We start from the raw sequence: 16,948 nt of genomic DNA, 5'->3' as shown, positions 1-16,948 counted from the left end.
TAAGCAAATAACTTTATAAATAAATAAATAAATAATAAGTAGGAAAACTTTGTCAATATTAGAAAAAATAACAAAGAATCCATAAATATGCATTTTTTTATGTCAGATTTCCATTATTTTTCTATCCGTATGGGTATACAGTTTTGAGCAAGTCTCGAAACGTGACTCATCCTTGTCATTCGGTGCCACAATCACATGTAGCCACTACACTGGCCACATGATCACACACATGATGGAGAAACGTGATTGATCATCAGTCTTGTTGACAACGCTTGCCTTGTTCTAGTGAGTAAAATGCCACGCGTTTCTTTAAATTACTCAAAATCATGTATCTAAATCATCAATATGTGTATCAATAAACGCATATAGTGCGACAGATTTGTCATGAAATACTGAAAATACGTACGAATTCTTTTTCAATGTACCACCGGTCGACGTTATAGGTTATCTCGCTTTAGAGTACGCATGTATATTTTCTTTGATATATCTACAAAACACTTGGACCTGAGTAACAGGGTGTTTTTTAACTCGTGTTTACGTTTGCAGGTTTTATCTTATCGCGCATTATTGAAAATCATGGACAACGATATCGCCGAGACAATCATAACGCAGGCTACAGATCCGAAGGTGGCATTTATGGCCGCGGTCGTCTTCGGTTATTGTTTGTACAAACTCATGACCATGGCAAACAGAAGGAGCCCTCAATCCTTCGCGGAGGACTCCGACGAAACGGATGACGATGGCGTGGTAAAGAAACCACATATAACTTGTCTTCGAATCTCTCTCTCTGAAACTTTTATGTAATTTTTCTCTTATAATCCATTAAGCGTTTTAATTGTTACAATTGTTTTCTGTTTACCTAGGCATACACAGACAAATATGACAATTACAAGTTGATTCTGGTAATTAGAACGGATTTGAAAATGGGGAAGGGAAAAGTGGCGGCTCAGTGCTCCCATGCCGCTGTCGCAGCGTACAAAGCTGCCAGGAAACATCCGAAAATTCTGAGAGGGTGGGAGGAGTCTGGCCAAGCCAAAATCACCCTTAAGGTACTGTTATTTTAAGCGATTCTGAATACTGGTAGTGTTGACGAAGGAAATACACTCTTGTAAAATATATAACGAATTCGATATATTCGTATCTCAGTCCAATATATTAAATATTCCTTGTAAACATATATGAACCAGATCGTGAGGTTTCGATCGAAAGAGACCATATTCGCTCGACATTTAATAAATATATTTAACTATACACAGTTAAAAAATAAATATCTTTTTTCGCACGCACGCACGTACAAGGGGATGAAGAAAGGATATATTGACCTTCCAGGTTGACAGCGAGGCTGCTCTGACGGAGATAGCGAAGCAAGCTAAGGCTGCGGGTCTCTTATCGAACGTAGTACAGGATGCGGGACACACGCAAATACCAGCGGGAAGCAAGACGGTATGCGCGGTCGGACCGGGCCCGGCGAAATTGATAGATCAAGTAACCGGTCATTTAAAGTTATTTTAACTGCTTATCAAATAAAGCCCGAGCTTTTTGATACACCCTCGATTTTTATATTTTATTTCTAACACCCCTAAAATATCTCGTATCTGCTATTTTAATTATATCAGTCTGTTGGCGAAATTTATTGAGTTATATGCAGAGAAATCAAGAAATCGTAACGCAGCAGAAGTTGACGTTAATATCGCGAATTTTTAGTATCCACTTACATATATTATAGGAAGGTTAATATTATATAATTTTATTTTTTTTTTTTTTTTTTTTTTTTATATTGCTTTGAAAAGCAGAATTTTGAGATTAACATTCGACTTGATAAAATGTACGAGTAAAACAAATTTCCTTCATGACAAGCTTTAACAAAAGTATTTTTATCTTACTAGATTTCTCTTACAATTAATATAATACGTATTTGTGTGTGTGTTGCGAAGTACAAACGTACCACAGAGTGTCGATCAGACTCTCGCGTTATCCTCGCACACTTTTGAGAACGCATGATTTCTAAGAAACATGATAGTCGAAGTCAGAGCTCGGATGTTGGTGCAGCTAGTACTATTTATCGTAAATATCAATTATAAAAATGAGAATGAATATATAAAGAAGTTGATTCTTTTAGCTCATTAAACATCCGAACTCCACGAACAGTCGTCTTTTGCTATATTAATTAAGAACGTTAATAATTAAACGTTTGGACGGATTACAATTAAAATCATAGTTGAGCATATTAGCGCTTATTAGCGAGATTATTTTGTCCTTGTATGTATATATGTATAGAGCTCGTTACATCACGAGCTCCGACGTATGAGAAACAGACATGTATGCAAATATGTGCATTTAGCGAATGTTAAGGCATTTATGGTCCCTAGCGCATTCTTTCAGGGTTTCATCTCGAATACCAAGAGATATTGGCAAGTTTGTTCTTCGTCGATCGCTTTTCTGTCAGCTCTGCCGTGGCTGCAAGGCGGTGACCACCTGTTTCCCGATGTGTCTCCCATTCTTTGGTACCCAGTACTATATACTCCGCAAAATTAACTTATAAATATAAATAATCTATATCGGTGGCGCGGGAGCTTTCCGAGGTATTTTATTCGAACTGGCAGCGCTGCACTGCGACTCCGCGATTGATCTACCGTCGGCCTCGTCTCTCCTGCAGAGCTCCGGCTCGTTCTGTATCCAATTCTGCGTCTGACTGTGACCCACCGTCTTCGCCGATTGCGATTCCTCGTTCTCGGACACGGCGCCCACCTCCTCCAGCAATTTCGACAAGGACGGCGCCAGACCCAATCCCAAATTACGCTCGTGGTAAACCTCCGAAATCGTGGGCGTGAGTTCGCGCGTCAGGCTCGTCAGGGATGTAGCCAGGTTCCTCAAATTTTGCGGATGTGTCTCCGTAGACTGCGTCGCGTCGGTCTGCGCGCTACAGATGTCCTCGTTCGCCGCCGTGGAATGCCGCGGCTTCCTCGACGAATTCGTGCCGATCTCCGTTCTCACGCTCAATCTCTCCAACACGTTAGCTGGCAACGGCGGTAACGGCTGTCGTCTCAGCACGGTAGCATGACCGTTATCCCAGTCTGTCACCGAACTGCTCGAGCTCGAGCCGGGCCTCACCGGATTCTGATCGGGATAAAGATTCCGGATTCGAGTCTGATGATTCAAGTTAAGCGCCACTGGAGGACTAGGTGTAAATGCCACGTCTGATTCACCTGGAGCGTTCAAACATAATATTAAATTTCTGCGTAAAGTATATCTTATGAAATTTCTATACAAGATTATTTAATGTGAAATTCTCGCCGATTGAGCAAATCGTCTTTTAACATTTGAAAAAGACAGAGTCAATTTAGAGATACTCTGTCTTGTAACTTTAAAATATTTATATGTACCTCCACCATTTTGACACGGCTGTCGTGACGCTGGTATCAAAACGTTCGGCGGTTCCATGGTTTTTCCATCTGGTTCGCCACGATGTCGTACGTAACTAGCGAACGCTCCTCCCAATCGTGGCCGTTCTACAAGGTTTTTCTCGGTATGGGCTACGGAAGCTAAACTCTCCATTGAGCTGCCTGAATCTAAGCTAAGACTTTTTGGTGCTTCCTGTGTGTCTGCAATTGATAATAATAAACACATTATACCAACGAATATAATTAATTTACATTTATTACTGTGTTACTATGTATCAATATTTGAATTTTAATTTACCAAATAATGCGAGAAGAGCTTGAAGAGCAAATTGGACAGCTCTACGTGAGGCTTGTTTGCCTGTTCTCAGTATCACTTCCGATTGCCCGACTTCCATCAAGTCAAATCCTAAGCTAGCGAACAGTTCGTGCGATCCTGATGCTCTCCAAACATGTACAGGCAATATAACTTCTTGTCCTTCTGTAGCGCAGCTGGCTCTTCTCATGGCAGCGATGACGTCTTCTGCGGCTTCCGGTGCCTAAAATATTTTTTGCGCAATTAATTAAAATCAACTTTATACCATATTTAGTTAAGCATAAATTGAAATGAGTCAATACTTGTAAAAGCCTAGTCAAGGCGTGCAACGACGATTGACCTAATCCTAGTAGAGCTTGTAGGCTGGCGCTACATCTCGTCAGTCTTTCCTCGGGATCGCTTTGTGGGAAGAACACGGAGGACGGTATACCGTTACCGGCCGGCTCGAATCTAAATCCCACGGACATCAGGAGCTCTCGCCAACCGGTGGCCGCGCCCACCTTGTTCTCAATACTACGCTGCGTCGTATACATGGCGTTTTTCTGTCCGCGATGAATTCTCTGTAACGATTTCTCTACCAGATGAAGCGTTACTCGCAGCGCGTCTCTGCTCTGCTCGGGGCCACCGCGCAATAATTCCGCCAGCGCTTGACCCATGAGCGCGACCTGATGAAACGAGAGAAAAATGATGAAATATTACGATTAAAGTTGCGAAAAACGACACTATATTAAAATAATTTTTTCATTCAGAACCGTCTGATATAGTGTGTTATATAATTATAATTTAATAATTAAAACAATGTACGAAAAAATTCTGTAACTAAAGGGGTCTACTTTCTAGAAGATTAGATTTATCCACGACATTTCAGAACATTAATCAATTGATTCGTTCGTTGTTTTGCATCTTACATTTGTTCAAATAGCACATACAATTTTTATCGAATATACCTTGTTGGATAATCTCGCGTCTCCGCCGATAAGCAGCCAGCCGGCCCAGTTAGCGGGATGAGCAAAGTGTCTGGTATGCTGGACGGTCTGCATCGCCTCGGCCAAGGCACGGGACGCTCTCGCGCCTTGCAACATCGCGCTGTAGAACGCTCGCAATAAAATGCTGCCGGCGGTCGGTGGTACTGCCCACATCCCTATGAGCACACATTGCGCGCCCGTGCTCAGTAAGGTCTTGGCGAGATTCTGTATACCGTCTGACGTAGCGTTCGTGCAATCTACGTTGCTCCAACTTTGACCGCTGGACACAACAACCAGACGGGCGGACATCTTTAGCCTAAGTAAGTCCGCCTGGCTTATCAGGTATTCCGGTCTCTCGGACGGCTCCTCACACTGATCGGGTGAGAACGCTAAACTGCTGGTACTCCAGAAGATCGGCACCGTCAAGTGAACGCACTCCGCATCCGGTAAAGATCGCAGAACCGCTGATCTGGTAGCTTCCAATCCTGTAATGAACGAATGAGAGTCGGAAATTGTATGTAACACTTTTGTAGAATTAAGAATTTTAATATTCTAGCTGATACTAACCAGTCATTGCACGGGCCTCCAGCAATTCGGCGACTATTTCCGACTCGGTCTCGGTGGAAGCGACGCTCTCGGCCCAACCGTACTCCTTTCGAATGTCCTCCGGCAGAACAGGATTTCCGGCGACTAGCGCGGCCACAGTAGCACCGCCTTCCAGCACAGGTGTCTTCGACCTCTTTCTGAGCGCCGCAAGGGATGGTACTACCAACAACGAAAATCTTTCGCACAGGTAATCCTCGCCTGGATTGGATTGCAAAGCCGGGAACGGTGCCAAGTAGAGAGACTTCTCCACCACGAGGATCAGCTCCTTTCGCGGCGGCGGTAGCAGATCCTCGAACGGAGCGAGGAGAAGGTCGTAGAGCACTTGTATCGGCAATGGTGCCTGCCACGTAGGTCCTTTCGCGCCTCGTCCCCAACGGGCGCTTCCGGCGCGAGAGCTTACGGAACCGACGCTGAAGAGGCTGCTCAAACTGTAGGAACTGGCGTTCAAGTGATGACCCCTCGATGGGATTTTGGTAGATTCCTCGATGAGCTCGTTGCTCTCGTCCAAAAGCGCTTCGCGCGCTTGAAGGACTCTCTTTTCCAGACCCACCCCATCGTCCAACGTGGTGGAGTGGAATCGTAACAAACCGCGTCCTGGCGCTAAGCACCACGCATGCAATTCACATCCCACTTCACTGAAATAATTTCGTTCGATTATTTTAATCTATTAATAGAATCACGAACCAACAAATTATTATGATATTAAATAACATTAGGGGAACGCGGGGGGTAGCCACGGACATTATTGAAATTCAAGTATATCGCATATCTATGGCCATTGTTTAAACATTCTGCATATGTCGAGAAGGGCATATTAGAATGTTTAAACAATGGCCATAGATACGCGATATACTTGAATTTCAATAATGTCCGGGGCTACCCTCCGTTTCCCTATATTTCGCTGTCTCTCTTCTTTAAGTTGTAATAATACTCGCTTGCAAAAAAATCATACCTGTAGTACAGGATAATTCCGCGTTGCCGATCAATAATCTCAGAATAGTGAGCTGCGTCGTCCAGGGAATTACTTTTAGATCGTCTAGATCTTTCCGCCCAATTCAAAGCTTCTTCTGCTCGGTTTAGGTGGATCAATACCTTTTGCAACATCCTATACGTCTCTGATAGCAACTCGGTTCGATTGGGTTGACCGCAAGACAGGGACACACAAGTTCCGTCTAATGACTCTAAGAGATTCGCGGCCTTCTCCAAGTGTTCTACGGAGATGGTCGCTTCTGCGGCCTCCCAGTGCACGAGACCAAGTCTGTGTCTCAGTCTGGCGGCTTCTTCCCTTCTGCCCAAGCCCTCGGACAGAGACAGACCAGACTGCAGATAACTCAGAGCGCGTGGCAGGTCCCCGCACAGATGATGGAGTCGACCCAGACTCGCGAAAGCCGCCGCTCGAGCGGGTTGATCCCCCGCCGCAGCCGCAAGACTCAACGACTGTTCCTGCAATCTGATAGCTTCCTCATATTGTCCCAACGTCTCCTGGGTCACTCCCAGATTAGCACAGGCACGGGCTTGCAATCCAGCCGCGTCCAGACCCTCGGCGATCGACAGCTCCAACTGATGATGGCGTAACGCGGAATTTGGATCGTCCATCAAAAGATGTACCGCTCCCAAACCACTGGCAGCTTCAGCCTCGGCCGCTTTGTCGCCGAACCCGCGAGCAAGGGCCAATTGATGCGACAAACAACTGACGGCCTGCTCGTGATTACCTAACGCGGCGTGTACTCTGCCTGCAAATTGACATTCGAACAATACACAATTAATATAATTGTGTTAAAATTAGGTGAGTGAAAACGCTTCCATGAATTTTGTATATAAACATATTTGCTAAAAGATTTCTATATGATCTCTTTTTTACGAACTTGATAAAATTAATCTATATTTCATTCTCAATTTACCTAAGTCACCGTAAGCGGCACCCCTTGCCTCGGGACTGTCCACTTCATGAGCAGTTACTAATCTCTTCTCGAAACACACCAAGGCTTCCTGTAAGTTTCCGGTAGCCTCACGAGCTCTTCCCAATCCTCTGTACGCCCTCTCCTGATCTCTTGTACTTTTCAACTTCAAGGCGGCTGTCAATTGTTGCTCATGACATTTGATAGCTTCTTCCAGATCACCCAAGGCCTCGTAACAATCCCCCAAGTTTCCGAGTGCTCGAGCTTTGTCGAGTAAAGCGGTGTTAGTAGTTAGCGGTTCTAAAGTTGCTAACTGTTGCTCGAAATAACCGATAGCATCCTCATAATGCGCCATATTAAGTCTAGCTATGCCCAAATTTCCTATAATAAAGAGTTATAGTTAAAAAAATGGATGGTATGTTATTTTATTCATATCTTTTCAAAAAGATTATCTGTTTATTTTTATTTAATTATCTTCTTCTTGATTCTAGCACATCATTCTGTATATACGTTATATATATATTGCGTTTATCTTTTTCATTTAAGCAAGAAATTTTAAATTTACATTTTGAATGTTTTATTAAAAAAAAATTCCAAATTTAATATTATAAATTTAAATTACCTAATGCTTGAGCTTCAACTCCGGAGTCCGCTAGTTCTTTCGCCCTCTCCAATTGTTCTTGATAACACTTGACCGCGTGAGTGTACTGTCCCAATGCCATGTGTACGGCACCCAGATTTCCATGTGCCCTGCATTCGCCGCGCAAGTCACCAGCTTCTTGCCTCAAAGTTAATTCCTGCGTGTGAAAACCTAGAGCCTTGTCCAAGTTCTTCGTAGCTCGATGAGCGATCCCCAATGCGCCATAGGCAGCCGCTTCCAAGCAACGATCGGCCGCTTGACGTGCCAAGTTCAACTGACGTTGATGCATCTTGATAGCTTCGTCGATCTCTCCCATGCGCAACAAACAGTCGCCGATATTTCCCAGAGCGCGGAACTTGCCGGCCAGATGCTTGGTCATGTGCGCAATCGCTGCGTTAAATAATTAACGATTATTTATTACAATATATTTTTTATCATTATTCATTTTATTTTTTCTATTTATTCTCCTACTTTTTTACTATATTAATATATAATTATAAAATATTAATTACATTATTGTGTACATGTATGTTGAAAATACGCAAAACGTGTTACCCAAATAATATTTTTGGCATTCCAAAGCGGTGTCCAGATTTTCCAGCGCCAAGTGAGCTAATCCCAGATTGCAGTAAGCTCTACCCATTCCAGATTTATCCTGCAAGTCCTTCGCTAATGCTAAATCCTGATCGTAATATCTGACCGCTTCTCGATGGTTTCCCAGGCAATAGTGAGCGTATCCCAGAAAATGGCACGCTTTAGCTTCCCCTTCAACGTCGTGCAATTCTTGCGACAGCATCAGATAGTGCTCGTAATATGGCACTGCTTCCTCGAATCTGCCGCGCGAAGAAAGACAATTGGCGAGATTCAGCAGGGCACACGCCTCACCAGCCGTGTCTTTCAGTTCGCGCGCAATAGCTAAGTGAGCTCTGTAATGTCTCAATGCCGCTTCATGGCCTTGCACAGCCTGATACGCGACCGCCAAGTTTCCGTGTGTGCTGGCTTCCGAGCTACGATCGTTTACCTGAACGACATTTTTCATTAACAGTGTTTCATAATAATGACACAGTTATTCTAGAGACGCCTACCTCTTTGCTTATCGTTAATTCCTGTTTGTGGTACTTGATGGCTTGTTCGTAATAACCCAAGGCGTTATAAGCATTACCGATGTTTCCGTATGCTCTACCCATACCAGCTTTGTCTCCTAACGATCTCGCGATTCCCAGGTGTGCCTGATGTAGTTTCAAGGCGGCATCGTGCTCGCCGAGCAGTTGGTATACTATGCCCAGGTTGCTGCAGGCTCGTCCCTCGGCCACCTTGTCTTTCGTGACCAACGCGACGTCAAGCTGTCTTTGATGCCAGAGTTTTGCTTGCGCCAAGTCGCCTATAATATTTAGAATAAAATCAGGTTAACGTAAAGGAAAGTTAAAAATAGAAATAATACGTTAATGTATTGCAACATGACGTTACAGTACTTTAATAATAATTATCGTTATCATCACCTGCACATCTGGCGGCATGACCTAATCCCGCGTATGCTCTGATCTCTATCGCTCTATCTCCGAGTTCCTGAGCTATTCTCAGAACGTTCTCGTGATAAGCCATAGCCTGTCCGAAATTTCTACGATAGTGGTGAGACGATCCCAAGTTACTGAAGGCCCTCGCTTCCTCCACGCGATCACCCAGCCGTCTGGCTATCCTCAGGTGTTGCGTGTGACAGTCGACAGCGCTTTCGAACTCTCCCATCGCCAAATAGACCGCCCCGACGTTACCGATCTCGCGAGCCTCCTGCAGCCGATCCCCCATCTGCTTCACCAATTGTACGCACTGCTTATGGGAGGCCAGAGCGTTCGGCAAATCGCCGATCGCCGTGTAGACGTGTCCCAGACTGGTCAAGGCCGACGCCGCCGCCTGCGTATCTTTGCATTTCATAGCTAGAACAAGTTGGTACCTATGAGCTGTTAAAGCCTCCTTGAAGCTGCCCTTGCTGAAATAAGCGGCGCCTAAATTCCCGTGGGCTCTGCACTCGCCCTGCGGATCCCCTAGGGAACGAGCCACTCCTGAAAATTTCAATTATCGGTAAACAAACTTGCTCCATTAGATCCTCAGATTCACAGATTACAAATTGAAAGGAATCAAATGCAAAAATTTCTGCTCGATTTATTCTCCCGACTTATCCGCTACTTACCCAGATCCTGCTGCATGTAGTGTAATGACTTGTCCAGGGAGTTCAATGTCCAGTACGCGCTGGACAGAGCGGAGAGTACGGAACCCTTCAATTTCAAGCTGCACGTTCCGATGGTGAGCGCGGCTTCTAGCACGCCAGCGGACGCCCTGTATTGTCCAGCTCCGAGCAGCTCTTGACCAACCACGGATATAACGACGAACGGAGACTCGTCGAGCTTCATCACGCGCAACTGTTGGAACGTCGGCTCTAAGGTCGGTCGCAACGGAGACTTCAGAGACGCTTCTACCAAGCCTGATAACAGCTGATGATTGGACACGTCGTGAGCTAATCCCGTGCTGAAGGCAACGAGTGCCTCTCCGTAACGTCCTAGGCATTGCAGCGCTACTCCTTGTCGGTAGTACGCCTGAAAACAGATCGTTAAAGATCCAAAATTGGTAGGAATGCGCGAAAGAATACGAGAAAGAATGCACATACCTTCGGCCACTGTGGACTCAGCTCGGTAGCTCTGACAGCATCCTGCAATGCGAGCGCAAACAATCCCATTTTGAGCCTGGCGGCTGATCTGTTCGAGTATAACACGTGACTAAGGGGGTCCAAGGCAAGGGCTTCCGTATACAATGTCGCGGCCAGGGCGTAATCTCCATTCTGGCACGCCGCGTTACTCCTGCGTACCGTTTCTAAGAATAGTGCCCTGGATCCAGCGGCCAAGGCCGACGTACCTTCGGGCTCCACCTTACAATCATCAAATTGGCACAATCTTATTTAAAGCAAATAACTTCCTGCTTTTATTAATAGATAAAACTAAGCTATTTATATAAATTAAAATAAGAAATCACATACATGGAAAGATCCATGGAACTAAAAGTGGCTACTAAACGAGTTATTTTTACTCTTAATTATGTGATAAATTTTATATGATGAAATCAATGATAATTAAAAAACTTAACTCATAACGTTAATAATATATATATATATATATATATATATATATATATATATATATATAAACACGAGTTATATTTTATTTTAAAAAATATAATGTAAATTTGTGAAAAATTCCAAATAGAGTTAAAAGCGAAGAAGATACTTTTTATCTCAATATTTAAAAGTAATTAACATGTATAAACGATTTCTTTATTATAAAAGACAAGGGATAAAATTAACATAAATCAGTATCAATGAAATACTCGATTGAATTAATAAGTACGAGACCTCGAACGAGACTGATCAAAACACGAGATGTAACGTGTAAGCGAGGGCCAGATCCCGATTCGGGATTGGGCCCAAAGTTGCAAATAGGAACCTCGCAATTACCTCAGAGATATCCCTATGAGACATTGCTTAAGACGAGCTAGTAGCATCCTCTGGCATGGGCATCATCTGCGGCGTGCTGGCATGAAGAACAGGCCCCGGATTGAACGTGCGATACCACTATTTCTCGCTGTCCCTCGCTCTCTCGGCTCTCCTTCTCTCCCTCACGAGATGGGACTTACCCTCACGGCACCACGTTCCCTCGACGTCCGCTCGCAAACTAAACTCTGCACGTACGCGCGTTACATTGTTTCACCTCGCGCGAGCGGTAATAAGGGGGTTTCTTTTCGCTAGAACGGGCAAATGGGACCGATTAATAAAAAAGGAGGGAGGCAGGCGTCTTAGGGGGGCACCCACTGCATTCCTCAAGCACAGCCATCTTGGAATGTGACCCCGGGTCCCCCCGTTGGGCCCAGAGCGGAGCCGGCACTGCTGCCTGCCGCTTGCCCGGTGCTGTTTGCTTCTTCTATGCGCTCCTCTCCTCCTCTTCCTCCTCCTCCTCCTCCTCCTCTTCCACCTCGCCGGGCCCTCGATGAGGCCCCGGCCGTGTGTTGCCCCGCTCGTTTTGCAACACTATCATCAACATACGAGCGTGCAAATCGAGCGCGCGCGCACATACGCATACACACACGTGGAAACGTGGGCCACGCGCGCGAAGATACGTGGGTTCGCGATGGGCCCTGATGCCCCGCTATGCAACGGCAGCCGCTCCGCATCTTGCACTTCGAGTATCAAAGAGGGACCGTCTTCGTCTCACTTCCCAAGTCCCATGTAGATTCGTTAATTAACTATATATAGATCGAGGAAGATCTTCCGGAGAACAATCGGACGTTCTTTGAGCTCTTTGAGGCTCCGCGTTAATCCGAGATACCGTTATGATGCGGGATACCCTGTATGCATATGTAAAAATGTAAATGACGGGAGATCTTTATCCTGCGACGAGAGGGAAAGTTACATCGACGTTGATGATTAAGAACTATGACTTTTAATGCGTATACTGAATAACGAATATGATTAAAAATTCAATTTTTTTGACTAGTTTGTGAAGATCAATCAGTGTCATAAATGTTACCTTTGATCCTCCACGTGTCGGTTTTTACATTGGCAATTATTATTTTTTAGACGTCGAAACAAAGAACGGAAAGCCGAACGAGCGTTTTAAAAAATTGTGTCCATGACGTTCCCGAGACGGCAGCTCTCAGATTATTTTTACAGAGTCCTGGAGCTCTGCCAGCTTATACTAAAAAAAAAAAAACTGTTATTGAGAAGGAGATAAAGATATCAAAACGCATAAAAAAAACCCGTGAAACTAGGCTGCTAAATAAAAATTCGAAGTGCTATTTTCATATTCTGTTGAACGGAAGATTGCATGTTAAAGAAAACTAAATACAAAATCTTGCATATCTTTTTTATTAACATACATCCTTCTATATTTACTTCTGCAACATCGATGTAGTTCTCAGGCTCGAGAAATTATTCAAAATTAAAATCGTTGGAGAGCTTTCCTTGTGTTCTATCAATTAGTGCTACACAACTTTCTGTACACAATTGTACATAAATATATCTATGTATTGTCATCTATGTACGTTGTGGCTTATATATCTATTACACACCGACTATTTTCTCGCACTTTAACGAGTTTATAAAAACGACACTCTCGTATCTTCGTACTTGGACTGAGATTGCAGGAATGTAACGTCGTTGCAGAATGTTAGATTCTATAATGCTAAACGAATTATTTCACGACACACACATTCAACCAAACGCAACGTTTCTGCAGTTAATATGATTTTTGTGTATCGCACATCATATAAATGCAACTAGAGCCGGAGGTAGTAATATCACACAATTATACCGCGCAAAATGAAAGCTCACATCTTTTTCTCGTAAAAACGATCTGTGTCAAAGAGATGCACTCGCGACACGTTTGCCCCATTATGATTTTCGATATACATACACATGTCTGTTATAAGCATCGCCATTGAATAATGTTTCTCTCATCACATACATCTTAAATAAGAATATAAATAAACTCTAAAAAATACGTTGTACAAATACGGTTGTAGAAAAATACGTCAACGTAAAAGCAATATTTGTAAAATCTGAGAGAATGTATCGTGTATACGTATGTACAAAATGCGACAGACCTAAGGCCATACTTTGTTAAAAAGTTCCATGAAGGAATCATATATCATGAATGTTATGGCAACGTCTAAGCATACTCGGCCCAATCGCGGAATGGTTCCCTTGTAAAATGCCGTTGGACCCTCTTTCTTCCACACTTGGATCGCGCAGTCCACGCTGCTCTTGTACTTCGAAGCTTCCAATCCCTAAATACAAAACAAATTCAGAACAATAAAGTTTAATGGCATTACGATGAGCGTGGATCATCAATTGACGGAGTAGCAATTTTCAATATAAATATAAAGTGTAAATACACGCGAAACGCGTTATACGCATACCTGCATCCTAGTTTTTATGACATCAATAGGCGTGTTTCCAAAAACTGATGCTGCGCCAGCAACCGCACCAAACGCACCGACGACCATCTTAGGAACACTTTTAGTATTGTCGCCTCCTTTGTACCAGTCTTTTAAAGTTTCCATCACGAAGAAACGGATGGCTTGATTGGATCCTTGCTTCAAGATTGTGGGCACTACTCCTTGGTATACTCCTTTAAAGCCTACATACAAAAAAAAACTCGCATGTACTATATCGTCAATATTACGTTTCACACTATAAACGTAACTGCGTTACATTAACATTAAAAATAATTTTGGCAAATAAAATTATTTTAAGACAAATATATTTTTATGTATATAAATGTCGTTGTCTATTGTACATTACGCAAAATTTGAGAACCAAATTTCCAATATAACTTAATGTATTAATTTTATACGTTCTTTTAACTTTTTTATACGATATCTTTGTACGATTATCATTTAACGTGGAGACGAAAATTCAAGATTATTTCATAACATACTAAACCGACCGACTATACAAGCTCGCGTTGCAATCTGACCCAGTTAAACGAGTCATGTCTCTGAACTGGATTCCACAGTTAAAAATTGTACTTATTTAAATTTACTATATAATTTTATAATAATTCTCTTTTCTTTCTGTTACAATTCGATTGCAATTCAAATGTGTTCCACTTTCAATTGACAAACATATGAAAATTAATAAGAAATAAAATTTAGATATATAATATGTACGTATATATTTTTTAAGCTTGAGAAATTGGTACTTGAATCTTCTTTCTTACCGTGTTCCTTCACAATCACGCGTACGCCGTGGAAAAATCCTTTGAATCTTGGATTCGCCGAACGTTGATCGTTGATGAATTTCACTTTAACCGTTTCCATCGGGGTAACCGCGAAAATAGCCTCGCACACACCGGCGCAGAGACCGGCGAGGAGCCGCCTTTGCGGATTGAGCTTTCCGTCCGCGTCCACCAACTGGTTTTTCACCGATTCAAAAGCGCCAAATCGCACCGCCGACTTCGGTATAGAGCCGTAAACCAGGACGGACAGGCCTCTGTACAAGCCGAGGAATCCGCGAGTCTTGACGGTCTTGGTGACGCAGTCGGCTATTCCCGTATATTCTTTTCCAGCGCCAGCTTTTCCATCCAGCTGCAGCTGCGTTTTGACGTATTCGGTCGGATACGTGATGCAAATTTCTATCCCTCCGGTAATACCACCTGGAAAAGCAATTGTATTTCCAATTCTTATTTATAAACGCGAAAATGGTACGTGTATATACGTGCATGCGTTAATTGGCGTTATTAACGAGGTCTTGTTGAGGAAGAGACTGACTTTAAGTGGTCCAAAGAATTGAAGTGCCATTCAAAAGTACAAGTAAAAGATCGTACAATTTCAAAATGTGCAAGAAATAGTATAAAAATATACGATTACATTGCAACGTAATTTTGCATCTTTATCTTCTAATTAATCTTACTAGTAAAACTAAAAAAAAAAAATTTAAATAATGTATCTTTCCTTTATTAATTAAATTTTATTTGATGCGTCCACAGTCCACAGTCGTCAGCTCGTTAAATCGTTTTACGCGGAGTTGTCGCGTCTCCATTACTATGGAAATTTAGATAAATTATTCGATGACCTTGCGAGGATACGTATCCACATATACGTACGCACGCAATCGCGCGAGATCGCGATCGCGCGATCCCGCGTGTTATCGTACGATTTGCCAGAGTGCACTGACTCCGAAGAGTCCAAAGAAAAAAAAAGAAAGAAAAAGGAGGCTCTCCGTGCACGTTTCCGCGTGACGTGGGCACCCAGACAGGTGTCAAAGGTCGGCGGGTCACGGGCAATCGCGCGAGCGAGAGCGAGAGAACGCTCTCCCGTTCCCTCCTCGGAGGAGAGAAAGACGAGGACGAAACGAGAAGGAGTGAAGGAGTAAACGTACCGGCTATGACCCCTTTGAGGCCCAGGTTGCCGGAGGCGGCGGCGGCGGCGGCGACGCCGGTCTCGCTCATCCACGGCCTGCGTGGAAACGGCAACGGGCCGTGGCACGCGCTCGCCAGCGATCGCCGCTGCTGTTGCTGCCTCGTCAGATCCATGCTCGGTCGCACCAAGGACTCGTAAACTGACGTAAACTCGTGCTCCACGCGCTGCCGCCCGCCGCTGGACTACCGCCGAGGCTGGACTGACACCAGCGGATTTTGACACTCATGCGTGCGTCCCGATGAGCGCGTAACGCATCGGCTTCCCCCATATTTTCCCCCTTCCGCGATCGGCGTAACTACGTCGCCTCATTTGACGTGGTTGCTTCACCTTTCCTTGCCTTGCCTCGCCTTGCCCTGCCTCGTTACGCATGGGTGTATCATGGATCCGCGCACACACACATGCAGGATGGGTCACCGGTGACTGAAGGGATCTGTTGAATTAATTGCGCTTGCTCGCACTCTCTTCTTTCTCTCTGTTATCCGCTTTCTCTTTTTCTTTCTCTCTGCGCTTAAAATAGAATAAAGCAAATATTTATGATTATGAAGCATAAATATTTATGTTTTAAAAAGAAAATTCGGAAAAATATGAAAAATATAGAGGAAGGTAACAGACCTCGGATATATGTGTTCACCAGTACGTCTTTACGGATTTTCCACGAGCGTTTACTAAGGGTTGAATGTATTGGAATATTCGCAATATCATGTATTGTACATATATATCTTTGAAAAAATCGATAATTATCTCCGAAAGTTTGGATTTAAAAAATATTCCGAGTAAAAGTTTCAAGCTTGCGAGGAATCGTGGCGACTTGGAATATTCTTTAAATAAAAATCAGATGTACATATGTAGATCATTGCAGGACTGTAACAAGGACTTGAGAATGTAGAAAAAGAGATCGTTCGTCGATAGCTATTGTCAGAACCATCAGCGTTCAAAACAATTGCTAAAACTTGTTCTGCAATTGAGAGTTTATGTGTACAAATACGTGTGTAGATAAAAAAGTCACGTGTGTGTGTGTGTGTGTGTGTGTGTGTGGACGTGTTAAATTATATTTTGAAAACAAAAAAGCAAGTAAAAATTGAGATTGGGCCGCAGAAAATGTCTTGGCGAGGGCACCGGTCGAATCTGTCGCGGTCCTATCGGTCAGTCCATAGTCCAGGGCT

At 43.6% G+C, this 16,948-nt stretch overlaps 3 protein-coding genes across 5 annotated transcripts; 1 reads left to right on the top strand and 2 right to left on the bottom strand.

Annotated features, from left to right (window-relative positions):
- Positions 1–172: 172 nt before the first annotated feature.
- LOC143906362 (peptidyl-tRNA hydrolase 2, mitochondrial) lies at positions 173–1,545 on the top strand. Of its 3 annotated transcripts, none has more exons than XM_077422443.1 (4): positions 173–285; positions 547–747; positions 864–1,049; positions 1,330–1,545. In XM_077422443.1, exons 2-4 carry the CDS (start codon positions 577–579, stop codon positions 1,510–1,512), a joined length of 540 nt encoding a protein of 179 aa, XP_077278569.1. In that variant the 5' UTR covers positions 173–285; positions 547–576; the 3' UTR covers positions 1,513–1,545. The 3 variants fall into 3 exon arrangements, with proteins under 3 accessions (XP_077278569.1, XP_077278570.1, XP_077278568.1); XM_077422444.1 differs by having other exon boundaries at positions 222–421; XM_077422442.1 differs by having other exon boundaries at positions 223–459.
- Positions 1,546–1,689: 144 nt separating this feature from the next.
- On the bottom strand, positions 1,690–12,576 carry LOC143906342 (uncharacterized). The gene is made up of 16 exons (XM_077422388.1): positions 12,392–12,576; positions 11,323–12,209; positions 10,483–10,740; positions 10,009–10,411; positions 9,323–9,880; positions 8,909–9,204; positions 8,379–8,844; positions 7,806–8,213; positions 7,187–7,564; positions 6,238–7,018; positions 5,247–5,920; positions 4,662–5,164; positions 4,017–4,379; positions 3,700–3,937; positions 3,384–3,602; positions 1,690–3,206 (listed from the first exon to the last, which is right to left on the bottom strand). The coding sequence occupies exons 2-16, from the start codon at positions 11,344–11,346 to the stop codon at positions 2,554–2,556; spliced, it is 6,222 nt and encodes a 2,073-aa protein (XP_077278514.1). The 5' UTR covers positions 11,347–12,209; positions 12,392–12,576; the 3' UTR covers positions 1,690–2,553.
- Positions 12,577–12,713: 137 nt separating this feature from the next.
- Positions 12,714–16,325, bottom strand: Sea (mitochondrial citrate transporter scheggia). Its single transcript, XM_077422430.1, has 4 exons — positions 15,745–16,325; positions 14,585–15,019; positions 13,782–14,002; positions 12,714–13,649 (listed from the first exon to the last, which is right to left on the bottom strand). The coding sequence occupies exons 1-4, from the start codon at positions 15,896–15,898 to the stop codon at positions 13,467–13,469; spliced, it is 993 nt and encodes a 330-aa protein (XP_077278556.1). The 5' UTR covers positions 15,899–16,325; the 3' UTR covers positions 12,714–13,466.
- Positions 16,326–16,948: the final 623 nt, after the last annotated feature.

Source organism: Temnothorax americanus, unplaced genomic scaffold (assembly GCF_048541705.1).
Source record: "Temnothorax americanus isolate GAGA-0224 unplaced genomic scaffold, ASM4854170v1 Scaffold7, whole genome shotgun sequence".
NCBI classification, from domain to species: Eukaryota; Metazoa; Arthropoda; class Insecta; order Hymenoptera; family Formicidae; genus Temnothorax; species Temnothorax americanus.
The sequence above is the reverse complement of the archived record's forward strand: the minus strand, read 5'-3'. Positions and strand labels throughout refer to the sequence as shown.

Coding starts and splice junctions, on each gene's coding strand:
- Sea (XM_077422430.1), bottom strand. CDS start 15,898: ATGGATCTGACGAGGCAGCAACAGCAGCGGCGATCGCTGGCGAGCGCG. Junction 14,003..14,584: donor CGTGATTGTGAAGGAACACG/GTAAGAAAGAAG, acceptor TTTTGTATGTAG/GCTTTAAAGGAGTATACCAA. Junction 13,650..13,781: donor TCATAAAAACTAGGATGCAG/GTATGCGTATAA, acceptor TTTTGTATTTAG/GGATTGGAAGCTTCGAAGTA.
- LOC143906342 (XM_077422388.1), bottom strand. CDS start 11,346: ATGTCTCATAGGGATATCTCTGAG. Junction 9,205..9,322: donor TCATGCCGCCAGATGTGCAG/GTGATGATAACG, acceptor TAAATATTATAG/GCGACTTGGCGCAAGCAAAA. Junction 8,214..8,378: donor ATGCCAAAAATATTATTTGG/GTAACACGTTTT, acceptor TATTTAACGCAG/CGATTGCGCACATGACCAAG.
- LOC143906362 (XM_077422443.1), top strand. CDS start 577: ATGGACAACGATATCGCCGAGACAATCATAACGCAGGCTACAGATCCG. Junction 748..863: donor AAACGGATGACGATGGCGTG/GTAAAGAAACCA, acceptor CTGTTTACCTAG/GCATACACAGACAAATATGA. Junction 1,050..1,329: donor AAGCCAAAATCACCCTTAAG/GTACTGTTATTT, acceptor TTGACCTTCCAG/GTTGACAGCGAGGCTGCTCT.